This window comes from Cydia fagiglandana, chromosome 17, assembly GCF_963556715.1.
Source record: "Cydia fagiglandana chromosome 17, ilCydFagi1.1, whole genome shotgun sequence".
NCBI lineage: Eukaryota > Metazoa > Arthropoda > Insecta > Lepidoptera > Tortricidae > Cydia > Cydia fagiglandana.
Window position 1 is genome coordinate 10,392,666 of NC_085948.1, and position 12,331 is coordinate 10,404,996.

Consider the following 12,331-nt stretch of genomic DNA (forward strand, 5'->3'; position numbering starts at 1 on the left):
TAGAATATAATATGGTTGGTCATAATTGAAGGGATGTTTAAAAAAAAAACATAACATGACTACACTGGTTGACACCTGAAACGATTAACTTCGTTCTAAAAAAAGTGTCAACCGCACTAAGCAGTTACGTTGTTTTTGTGAATATCCCTTCAATTTAATAGTACCTAAGTCATAAGTAACCGATAGAAATTATCCTATTTACAAGTACGTATCACGATTTGAACTTTTGACTTGCTAGTCACTAGAAAGATAATCTAGTGAAACAAACCTATGCTCACGTAGAGTCCACGGCTAAGCTAACTTTGCACCAATTTGAATAGATCAAATTGATGACGTCGTTGCAAATGTTATGCAGAGTTAACTTGGTTCAACTATTCTCAAGATACTGAAATATGAAAATATTTACTTTAGGTATTTGTGTAAAAACATTAATAAATAAATATAATTATTGTTACAGATAAACATCCTAATAAAGTAACTAAAATGTAACGAAAATAATAAACTCTTATTGCCTAGGTAAATATACCTTGGCAATTATGAATTCTACCGACTCTTGAGTTAAATAGAAACGTTTACGAGTAATAACTCGGCAAAAACAACTACATAAACTACAAGAATAATAAAATTCACTCCACCATTTTCTTTGTTCTATATACTTACCAACTTTTACATTTTTGTTGAAGTTGAACGTTTGCTTGATTAGAAAACTTACTCAACTTGTTTTAGGCGGTTAAACTACACAAAAGCAATCACCATATTGCCATTCACAAATTAATACACGAATTTTCACAAATTAAATAAATAAATAAATAAATAAAATATATACAAAAATTATACAAAATCTTACTAGTGACGGATGGTATCTCTGAGACACTAACATAATTATTTGCACCAACTTTGCACTAACACCACATTGACACTTTTTAGGGTTCCGTACCCAAAGGGTAAAACGGGACCCTATTACTAAGACTTCGCTGTCCGTCCGTCCGTCCGTCTGTCTGTCACCAGGCTGTATCTCACGAACCGTGATAGCTAGACAGTTGAAATTTTCACAGATGATGTATTTCTGTTGCCGCTATAACAACAAATACTAAAAACAGAATAAAATAAAGATTTAAGTGGGGCTCCCATACAGCAAAAGTGATTTTTGACCAAAGTTAAGCAACGTCGGGCGTGGTCAGTACTTGGATGGGTGACCGTTTTCTTTTTGCATTTTTCCGTTTTTTTTTTGCTTTATGGTACGGAACCCTTCGTGCGCGAGTCCGACTCGCACTTTTTTTTATTGTTATGGCCTGCAACGTCCGGGTCAAGTCAGCCGAGCCGGGATAAAAACTTACCAAACATTAAAAACTTATCGAAATGACTTTATAATTGTCAACTTACTGTCACTCAACCATTAAAACATACGTATAATAATTTAATTATTTAACTGTGAAGCCTTTATTAAAAATAATGAATGAAGTAATGGATGAATCTAATAGTGAACAGACTTCCAAAACGACCGAGTCGTTAGGTGACGACAATGATGAAAATTACGAAAGCGACGAACTGAGGATGCCTTTTGTCTCGCGTCATGTGGTTGGAGACAGGAAGGCTGGTGGTGTGTTTGTAAGCAACCTGCTGAAAACCTGGACTGAAGTCTCTAGGCTTAACTACCTTGAATGTCTCTCGGACAGTATGGTCGGAAGTAAGCTCAAATCCTAATAAAAAATAATTTATTAATTTATTGGCTGTCCAAATGAAATCCTTAAAATCCAGTTTTTATTTATTTTATTTTAATATTTATTTCAGACAACAACTTTACATATACAAAAGTAAATTTACAACATAATCACAAGCAAACATTAAAAACCTAAAGTTGCCTAGGGCTCTGCCTCCAGAACGCTTGCTAACACACATAATCTTAAAAACTGTAAATTCTATTTTGGCGACAGAACGGCGTAGGTACCGTATCGTGGCCATTCGTGGCCTGTATGTGAATATCTCACCTCACCTCACGGGCACTATTATTTCCCACTTTTCAGCCTAACACATATTTTAAGTAGAGATGCACCGGATATCCGGTTACTATCCGGTATCCGGCCTATCCGGCCATTATTTTACTATCCAGCCGGATACCGGATAGTGACCTACTATCCGGCCGGATACCGGATAGTAAGTAGTAACATTGCTTGATTTCGGAGTAAACAAATTGGATTTAAGAAACAGATACGGTCATAATCGTACTTGTTTATTATTTTAAAACAACTTAATAATTCCATTGACTTGCACGCGCACTCATTTCGAATCTAGAAATGAGTCCGTGCGAACGTTCACTAGGAAACAGGTCAAACCTGCAGAATGCGCACCTGAAAAACCGAAATGTAGGTATAGTTCCGCTGGCCGAATATCCGGCGGCCGGATACCGGATATTCGGCTGATGGTCAGGCCGAATATCCGGTATCCGGCCAAACAACTATCCGTTGCATCTCTAATTTTAAGGATATGTGGGGAGGGGGTTCATTGAGTAGGTCTGTGAAGTAAGAGCGCGGAAAATATGTCCGGGACCGGGAATGGCCGGCGTTTATCATTCACACCAGATAACCTTTACGTTTTTGCTGCGAGAGCGCGCGAGTGCTGGATTTTTAATATCTTCCCTTCAACGATTCCAGTGATTTTGTTTTTACAAGATTTGGGGTTGCGATCCCGGACATTGTTTTTTTAGGTTTATTTCAGTCATGCGAGTGTAGACGTTATATGTTAGTCGTTTTATTTAAAGCTTATTATACTTAAATATTCTGATATTTAATGAATAACATTAAGATGCGTTGGTAGCCCTACGACACTTGTGACTTTCTTTAATTGATTTAGCACTCGAACGCAGTGAGTGCGCCAATATATCTAATAGTCCGAGACTGAAATGATAACCACCATGGTTATCAATCTAAGTACTATTTCACCACACCAATTGGTAAAGGCTCTCTTGATTGTTCAAAAACTGATGAGAAGTTGCATTTTATCCACATGTGTGGCAAAGATGCAAATTTTAAATTGTTTACCTTATGTTAGCTGGTAGAATTGACTTCTAAATGATGATTTTGAATGATAAATATGTAAGCGATCATTTGGATTTGATTTTGTTTGATATTTTACAGTTAGTATTTTCCTTACGTTGGTGTGGTGAAGATTTTGTGTTTCACTCGGTGGCAAAATTTGTATTTTAACCTTCGTGTCTTGAATGAAACCTCCGCAACGCTCAAAACTTCACTTTTAGGACCACTCGCTATGCTCGTGTTTCAATTATGGAATCTTCCGCTTGCTTGGATATCAATATTAGCACGAGGGGTTGAACAACAACTTTGCCCACTTGTAATTACGTTACTATATAACAGTCTCTTTTCGATGAAGAAAATACACCTCCATAAATCCGAGAATAAATTAATAATTCTATTATATGATGTATTAAAATATGACGCAATTTAGGCACATTACAAACTTAGGTTACATATAAGACTGAATGTGTATGTGTTGGATCTTTTTAGGTGGCATCTTGAAACAAAATTTAACAGCCCGTAGAAGATTATCGCTGCCTTCCCAGTTGCTCGAAGACATACGGAATAACCCAGAGGACATACTTTCCGAAGCAGTAAGCCCAGTCATTCCCACCATATTTAATCGATCAGAAAATTTTCATGCATTTTGTTTCAATTCAACAAGAAACTCGCTTCATATTCCATTTCCCACTACGGCTCCGAAAATTGAAAATTCTTTCACGTTTACGGGCTCCGTAACACGACACGAAATCTGTTCGCGTACATTATTAATTATCATATTTTTCCAACTCCGAATCAGGCATACCTACCTGAAAGTTGTTTGGCGTTGCATGTAAAATTCATGAATATAAACTTCGGTATGAAATATTGTCGTCAACAACCCCCTTGGCAATATAATATGCGACGCAGGTAAAAGGGCCGTTAAACATCTTTTGAGGTGATGTAGGGCTCAAAAGTAACGGCAGGATCGCGTACCCAGTCCCCACCAATTTGATGTACGTCCCCTTGAGTAGGGTCACATTTCATCACTCGCCGCGACTAGTATTTCCCAGAGGTAAAAATATCTTATCGGATGTCGTTTTAACTTGAAATACTCGTTCTGTGATTTTTCCAACCGAGAAAAATCAGAGAGCTCATTTGAATGAATAATAAATTTGGTTGAGTTGCGTTTGTTTCGGTCTTAATTCTTTTGTCAATTACCGTACCCCTTACACATTATAGTAATCTTACCTTTTTACACAATAACGTTGCTTCCCTATCATTCTCTAGAACGTTAAGTTCTCATCCCAAATATTATTTTTATGTACTAATGCCACAAGCCGTAACAAAATAATAGCAATCTAATACTGGACGAACCCCCCGTATTTATCAATTTAAATCGCCCATAACCTATTATTAATAAAATACGTGCATGTTAACCGAAGACTATTTATTTATTTATTGTGTGACAGAACGACATGACAGCGATTCATATCAAAACATATTTGCAACACCACTGTTCCATATTTAAATCAACACTGTAGATGGCGCTGCTGGATGTCATAAAACTACAGAATTCATTCATTCTTAGTTCCCACATAACGTGACGCCATTAATGAACGAAGAGCAACTCTGGGGCTGCTTCTACAACTTCCCTGAGCTGTACGAGGACGCGTACTCGCCGACGGTGCAAGTGCTGCGCCTGCGCGACGTGGCCGAGCTGGTCGGCGGGGTCCTCACGAGGGACATGGTCGCCGCCTGCCTCACCTACCTGCACCGTATCCCGATACTCGGAGACTACGTTTACATCAAATTGAACCTCTCAGGAAAGGTTAAATCGACCCTTGTTTATCTAATTTGTAAAACCATGTTGTGGTGTAGTCTCTGTAAAATCCTATTTATTTATGTAACAGACTTGTTATTTCTATTAGGTAACAAAAAGTTTACAATTTCACCGACTAAATCTATCAATTTTACATTTTTGCGACTAAAATCAATTGATTTTATTGTAAATGAAGTACATGCCTAACTCTCATTTATTACTGTCTAAATGCGACTTAACCATGGCTTAACGCCTTTTCCAATTACAGCGATTGCAGAATATTGACGTACTGCAACATTATAAATATTTGGTATACTTGGATTTATCGTCGAATCTGCTGTCAAACCTAAGTGTTCTGTCGCACCTTCTCTACCTGCAATATCTGTCCGTGGATTTCAACAGACTGGAAACCGTATTGGAGTATAGCACACGTAAATAAAACATTAGTCTAGTATCGATACGTGAGTTGGATTACCTGTCCCGGGTGTAGAGACGGAAAGGTTAACGGTAACGTAATGTACCCAGCGGCCCCGCTCGCTCAATTCGATAGCTCTCGTTTGGCTCGCGCTAACCGGAAAGGGGGCGTTCCCGATGCAATGCGGGAAACGTGGTCCCGTCTTGGCACAAAACACCGGGTTTTATCCATTGACAGAAGGTTTTCCTATTTACCGACTGGCTGTTCACTGATCTCCTCATTTCCAGCGACAACGTCGTAAGCCGATATCAGTACCGCGCCTGATTTTTCCAAACGGATCGATTCTGCGAAAACATGTATGTACTTATGTAAAAATAGGTACTACAAAATATTAAAGACTGGCTTTCTGTTTCAGCGCAATGGTTTCTCACAGAAGTTCGTTATAAATACAATTCAGTGAAAAAGATAAGAGACCTAGCTATGTTTTGGTCGATTACTATTTTAGACTTGTCTCACAACAACATCAAAAGTATAACCGGTCTGCAAAGTTTAAGGTTTAATTAATATCATTTTTGTTGTAAGTTACACGTTTGCTCACAAACTAGTACCTACTTATGACAAACTTTTCTAGATATCTTCGTCATCTAGATTTATCGTTTAACCACATCCAGCGCCTGGAAAACTTGAACCATCTACGATTATTATGGCTGGATGTGTCTTACAACAACATTTCGAGCTTCGAACTAGGACCAGAGGAGGGACTTTGGACGTTATTGGAACTTGACTATCTAAATTTGAACGAAAATAATTTAAAGTCCATGAAGTTATTTTCCGGATGTACGAGGTATGTATGAGATTTGTTTAAAGTAAAAATATAATAAGGTAATATCTCTCTGGTTTCATAAGTAATACCTAGTTACTATTTATTTAAAAGCGTTTTCCAATAATGAGACATGTCAAGATTTTTTACCCTATTTCTAATGATAAAAAAACGAGGTATACCTATAACCGTATACAATACAGAGGACCCATTGCTACCTATTTAACAAAACAACATAACTAATATGCTAAGTATTATTATAATTACCAAGTATTATGTATATGAAGCGCCCTCCAGACTATACGCGTGAATCGCGGGCGAAGCCGCGAACGCGAGTGTGGAGTCTAGTTCGCTGATATGCGAAATCGACTCCAGACTCGCGTTCGCGGCTTCGCGCCGCGATTCGCGCACGAGTGTGGAGCGGGCTTTATAATTATAATGAATTCTCATTTTATAACCTCGACCGGACGTTCATTAGAACGCTTGACCCTACCGACGCGCATGCGCGACCACCAACATTTTTTTCAAATTACTATAAAACATAATCAACGAGTTACCACGTAGTTCTACTTTTACATATTGTGTACACAAAATCCCTTCATTCGCAGACTACGCGAACTGTACGCCCGCAACAACAGACTCTGTTCACTGCTCGAGCTGGCAGTATACATGCGCCAGCTGTGCCGGCTGACCGTGCTCGATCTCCGCGCCAACCCCGTCTGCGAGGCGCCCGGGTACGCGCACGTCGTCTGCGATACCTTCCCGCTGCTTCTCAACCTGGACGCCACGGATCTTGATCCTGTCCGTCAAGTAACTAACCTAAAATAATACACGAACATGAGGATACTAGAGAACGTGGAATTTTGCCTACAATATTTTGAATTTGATGCGTTAAAGTTGCCACGCATACGAGTATCAGTTGCATAAATTACTATAGGTATTACCCACAATGTGTGTGTTACGAAGTTAGTTTCCGCGCGCTTAATACTAACTAGACTGGTATAATGTTTCACGATGTGTCGTGTCGTAATGTGATATGAATATGTCATTTCAGGTAAATTTCCCAAGAATTACCTACCAGAAATTGAATGTGTACTTACAAATGTCAGTTCTGTAGCGCATCATATTCGTCTGACAAACAAGGCGAACTTCAGTTATAGTTGCAAATAAAAAATCCGCCTTTATTTTAAATTAATGCGGCATGTTTGCGGTAATCGTTAATACCCGCGGCCATCACTGGTTTACCTGAATACTTCTGGTTTAACACATATATTTTACTTACTGTGGCTGCGGTGATGTGGTTATATTAAAATCGTATATATACAGGGTGTTTGGTACATCGTTTGCCAAATTAAAACGGCAGATAGCTTGAGTCATTTGCTATCTTCTCAGGCCTCGTATATATTTTAAAATTATATTCCATCAAACAGAGCAGATTCAAAATGGATACGTGCCCGGACGTGATCACGTTCGCGTGTCGGCGCCTGCTGCGGATGCTGTACGTGGAACAGTTATCTCGCGCCCGCGTGTCCATGACTCCGCCCGCGGACACGGAAGAGGTTCCTCTCGTCGTGCTTGTCGGTGAAGAAGCCGTCGGCAAAGGTACCGTGAACACGTTCTGCTGCGAAAGCTGTAAGGGCTTGTGCACAAATCACACGAGGTTCGATAGGAGGATAGGATATGTCACGAAAAATCACGACAGATCACGTTGGATCAATTTACGAAATTTTGGAGCGCGTGACGTTGACCGGTCTGACGGAAATATTTCAAAAAATACACATGAGTTTATATGGGGGAGGGGCGGGTAGCCAAAAACCTCACCAAATGTCATCAAGCCCCCTGGTCAAAAAGTAGCCGAAAACACCTCGCGTGATTTGAGAAAAGATATCGCTCGCATGTCTTGAAAACACCTTTTTCACACCACCTATTCCTATTCGGAAAAGACCTTTTTCTTCCCTGCTAGAAGGGATCAAAGTGGCACTTTTCTTCCCTGCTAGGAGGGATCAAAGTAACACTTTTCTGTTCTAGCACACTATTTTTACATTATTTTGATCATTATTTTTTTACCTAAAATAATCTGTTTAAGCATCAGATTGTGTCAACACTAAGTTTTTTTTATTTTCCTCATAGTTGATGTGAAAAGCAGTATGTGTCACACGGTATCAAAATTATTTCGTCTTGGGCGTTAACACTTGAATCCCTCATTACGCTCAGGATTCAATGTACGCCCTTGACGGAAATATATCATTTTGATCCTTTGTAACACAAACTACAATTGTCGTCTTGAAGTCGCCCGTTACGTTGGAAAAAATCCCTTTAGCATACCTACTTGCCGTGAACATATTCCTGCTGATATATTCGAAACAGCTGTTACGGATATCCGTTACGCCCGCGGACACGATGGAAATGCCCCTCGTCATGGTCGTCGGACAAGAGGTCGTGCGCAAATATTTGCACACTGTTTTCAGAATGTAATGAATGAAGGAATGAATGAATATAATGAAGTTATACGGAAATCTGTTTCAATTGTTTTATTTCATTATAACTATTGCGATAACCGATATATATACAGTGTGGAAAGATAAGTCGGGCCCTGGAGGAAAACTACCTTAAATCTTTCAGCTGGCTCATTTTACTTAAAGGAGACATTCCTTTGTTTTTAAAAAGAAACAAAACTGCATTCAAAGATTTTCTAAAACTCGCTTGCCTCGCCCGGGACTCGAACCGACCAAAAATTCCAAAAAATAAAAACTCGCAATTTTATTCTACAAGTCGATACAGTTAATTTTATTGATAACATTTCTCCAAGAAACATTAGGTCTTACACTCGTCTGTCATACAAAATATCCATAAAATCTAATAATTTAGTAAGTACTCAAGATTTTTTTAGACAAGCAAATTTGAAGAAACAAAGAAAAATAGGTACTTTGAATGCAGTTTTGTTTCTTTTTATGAATAAAGGAATGTCTCCTATAAGTAAAATGAGCCAGCTTAAGGATTTAAAGTAGTTTCCCTCCAGGGCCCGACTTATCTTTCCAGCCTGTATAATATATGTATGTATGTTAAAATTCTTTTAAATTAGCGTTGCGTTCTTATATTAAATTTTGTTAGTAGTAGTAGCAGTTGCACCGCCCACAATCTCTCTGCTTTGCCTTAAGGTTGACTGGTAGAGAATGCTTTTGGCATTAAGTCCGCCTTTTGTACGATAAGTTTTTCTTTTGTGCAATAAAGTTTAAATAAATAAATAAATATCAATTCTATGATTATTTCGCAATCACAAGGTGTAGTTTTTCAAATCCCTCGCATTTATTGTAAATCTTGTATTTTCCACATACCATTAGGTACTATTATACTTAACAAAGTCCCACAACCGTACAGACATAACTACGATCTTGAGTATCTACGCTATACGGAACAGGTGTAAATCGTCAGATGTTAACGACGCTTTCATTTCTCATCTGGTGCCTTCCTTCTTGTTTCTTTTCATTGATACCATACTATGAGTCTAACAGTCCATATTTTCATAAAACTTGAAGATTTAAAATCCTCTCTGCTTAACGTTTGTGAAACTTTTACGCATGAAATGCATGTTACATCCACCGTATGTTGTTGTCTAATTAAAATGTTTATGATCAGTAAAGCCACTTTGATAGTTGGCTATTAAATAGATATACGCCTCAATAAGGCCAAAGGGTCCTACAAGGTCTGGAGTGCACGTTTAACGGGCGCTCAATATTAATAGGTACCAAAACTTATTGATAGTAAACGACTTCACTTCGAGTTCGAACCAAGTGCCTGAGCGGCTACCGCGAAAACCGAAATTCGCAAATTGCGAGGATCTTTCTCTTTTACTTCAATGAAGGCGTAATTAGAGTGACAGAGAAAAATACCCGCAATTGACGATTTTCGGTATTGGCGGTAGCGTAGCCCTACTGACCGCGTCTAGTCGACCGTTGACCATTCACAATACCCAATAGTGTTATAGCTCAAAGTGAATTCTACCACCTTAATATCTATACGAGTAATAAGCAGCTGCAATTTTCACTTAAGGTTCTAAACAGGCGATAAAAAGTCTTTTATAGCTCCGTGTCCTGTCCAATCTTGTGCTGTTAATATTCATTAGGTACTGGTGCTTTCATTATAATATTAACAAATTAAATTATGAACAATAAAACGAATGGTCGAATGTCTTAATCAAGTAAACCTTCATTAAGGGGACTACTTAATGCAAAATTATAGTTTTTTTTATAAGTATTGAATTTTTATACCCACGTTTTAATGAAGGGTAAAACTAAATGCCATGAAAAAATCCCACGGAAACTAGACTATATTTGTAAGGGCGGACTTCAAGCAAAACCTTAAAATAAAATGCTAAAGTTGGTTCAATATAAAAAAAATCACGAAGTCTTACTTTAATTAATTTTCAAATGTATAACGTTACCCCGCATAATATAGGTAGCATTATAATTTTAGTATAAATTAGCTAGTGATATAGCCGATTAATCTGACAAGCCAAAATTGTAAACAGAAGGTTATTTACTGAGTACCTTTTAGAGATAAACGGTAAAAACCCGCGCAGTGGCCAAATCTTTCGTCGCTACTTTTGCGCGGCGCACTACCTCTACTTATCTTACCTATATTTCCTTCTAATTTCCGGGCTTTACGCCCGCTCTTAACTAGCTGTACCTAAATCGTAAAACTACAACACAGAGCCACAGAGCCCTATTCATATAGTAATTTCTTGTTATAGATTTGATTTGTAACAGGCGTCATACAAAGTTTTCCTCGCTGCATGCTATGAAACCTGGTTTACGTCCACTATAACCCATTCGCGAAGCATAAACCTGTTGCAATATTGGTATGATACACCGTAAATGTTGCAGGCACTCTAGCGCGCCGCCTTGCTGCCGAATACGACTCGAAGATAAAACTTGGCCTCCAGCACACAACAGCTGTTTTCCATACCCCGGTATTTATGTAATTGATTGTTATTTCCAATAACGCGTTTTTTCTTACCTATTTAAAGGCTCTGCCGGCCTAGCCAAGCAAAAGCTTCATGTCTCGTCTCTATCACTGTTCTATATTAATGCAATAGTGACAGTTGCGTTTCGATCGTTACGTAGCGTAAGCGATTGGTATCTTGGCTACGCGGCCAGTTTTATTGGTCTTTAACTCGGTCGTTATACAGCATGCGGTGACTCCTCGCAGGCGATATAGGTAACGACAGGTGAAATTCATAATGACATGGGTTATGGAATATCTCTCGCAACCCGCACACGAGTCCGACCAATAAACACATTTCTCCGAATGCGGGCCTGAAGGCATCATGCGTTATGGAAAGCGCTTTGAACGCTTCAGTGAATAAGATGAAATGCTAAAGAGGTCTAAAACATAGACAATAACAGAAATAAATTTATTTTAAGCTATAAAATGTGTTTCATAAAACAATCCTAACTACTTATTCGAAGCAATCCGAACATTGAAACGTGTTTTAGTTACTCGTAAGTTATATGTGGTACTTATAAAAACGCTCCTAGATGTTGGAATCCTCACGTTTAACCCTAGCCTGGATAAACCCTGCTCAGTTTGCCAACACGGCCATTCTCGGAGTTGATCAATGATTTATTTAAAATTTTGTCTTGCTAAGATTATGCCAATTAAATTTACTTTACCAGGGCCACTACATAGTAGTTTCTCGGCAAAAGTTTGATGACATGTTGCTCGCGGGCGAGTTCCTCACCTACAGTGAAATGGATGGCGAATCATACGGACTGAGTAAGTACCTAATATACACGGTGTAACATGAGTAAACCGAATAATTTTAACCACGCATTTCTGAGGTCAAAAGAAGTAAAAAATTTCGTCAATTTCAAACTAGGTCAAGGTCAATTTCGACAAAAAAGAAATTTTTTGTTTTGTTTTTTTTACAATTTTTTGAATGTATTTGCACATAAATAATAATTGTTATTGGTAAACTTGTCACTTAAAATTGATTTTTACATTTTTTTTTTCGTAGAACCTACTTTTTGTAAAGTGTTACTTGTCACTTTTTGACATCTATCAATAAGGATATTTAGACAACGTCCCATAGCAGCAACATCACCATCAAAATTGCCTTTTACACTATGTAACAATAAAAACTTGTTTTTTTTAATTAATAATATCTCTGAAACTAGGCGAATTTCAAAAAAGTTTATAGGACATTTTTGTCTCTAAATATGATCAGGAATACGCTATTAAAATTATTCGGTTTACTCATGTTA

The 12,331-nt window shown here is 38.1% G+C and overlaps 1 protein-coding gene across 1 annotated transcript in view; it reads left to right on the forward strand.

The window, feature by feature from the left end:
• The first annotated feature begins 1,511 nt into the window (after positions 1–1,511).
• LOC134672446 (uncharacterized) overlaps positions 1,512–12,331 on the forward strand; it is a 31,540-nt gene continuing 20,720 nt past the window's right edge. The window contains exons 1-10 of the mRNA XM_063530343.1: positions 1,512–1,687; positions 3,522–3,625; positions 4,603–4,842; positions 5,102–5,264; positions 5,664–5,802; positions 5,880–6,092; positions 6,677–6,878; positions 7,499–7,670; positions 10,952–11,037; positions 11,744–11,843. Of these exons, the coding sequence (XP_063386413.1) occupies positions 1,555–1,687; positions 3,522–3,625; positions 4,603–4,842; positions 5,102–5,264; positions 5,664–5,802; positions 5,880–6,092; positions 6,677–6,878; positions 7,499–7,670; positions 10,952–11,037; positions 11,744–11,843 (1,552 nt within the window). The 5' untranslated portion in view covers positions 1,512–1,554. The remainder of the gene's footprint in view (positions 1,688–3,521; positions 3,626–4,602; positions 4,843–5,101; positions 5,265–5,663; positions 5,803–5,879; positions 6,093–6,676; positions 6,879–7,498; positions 7,671–10,951; positions 11,038–11,743; positions 11,844–12,331) is intronic.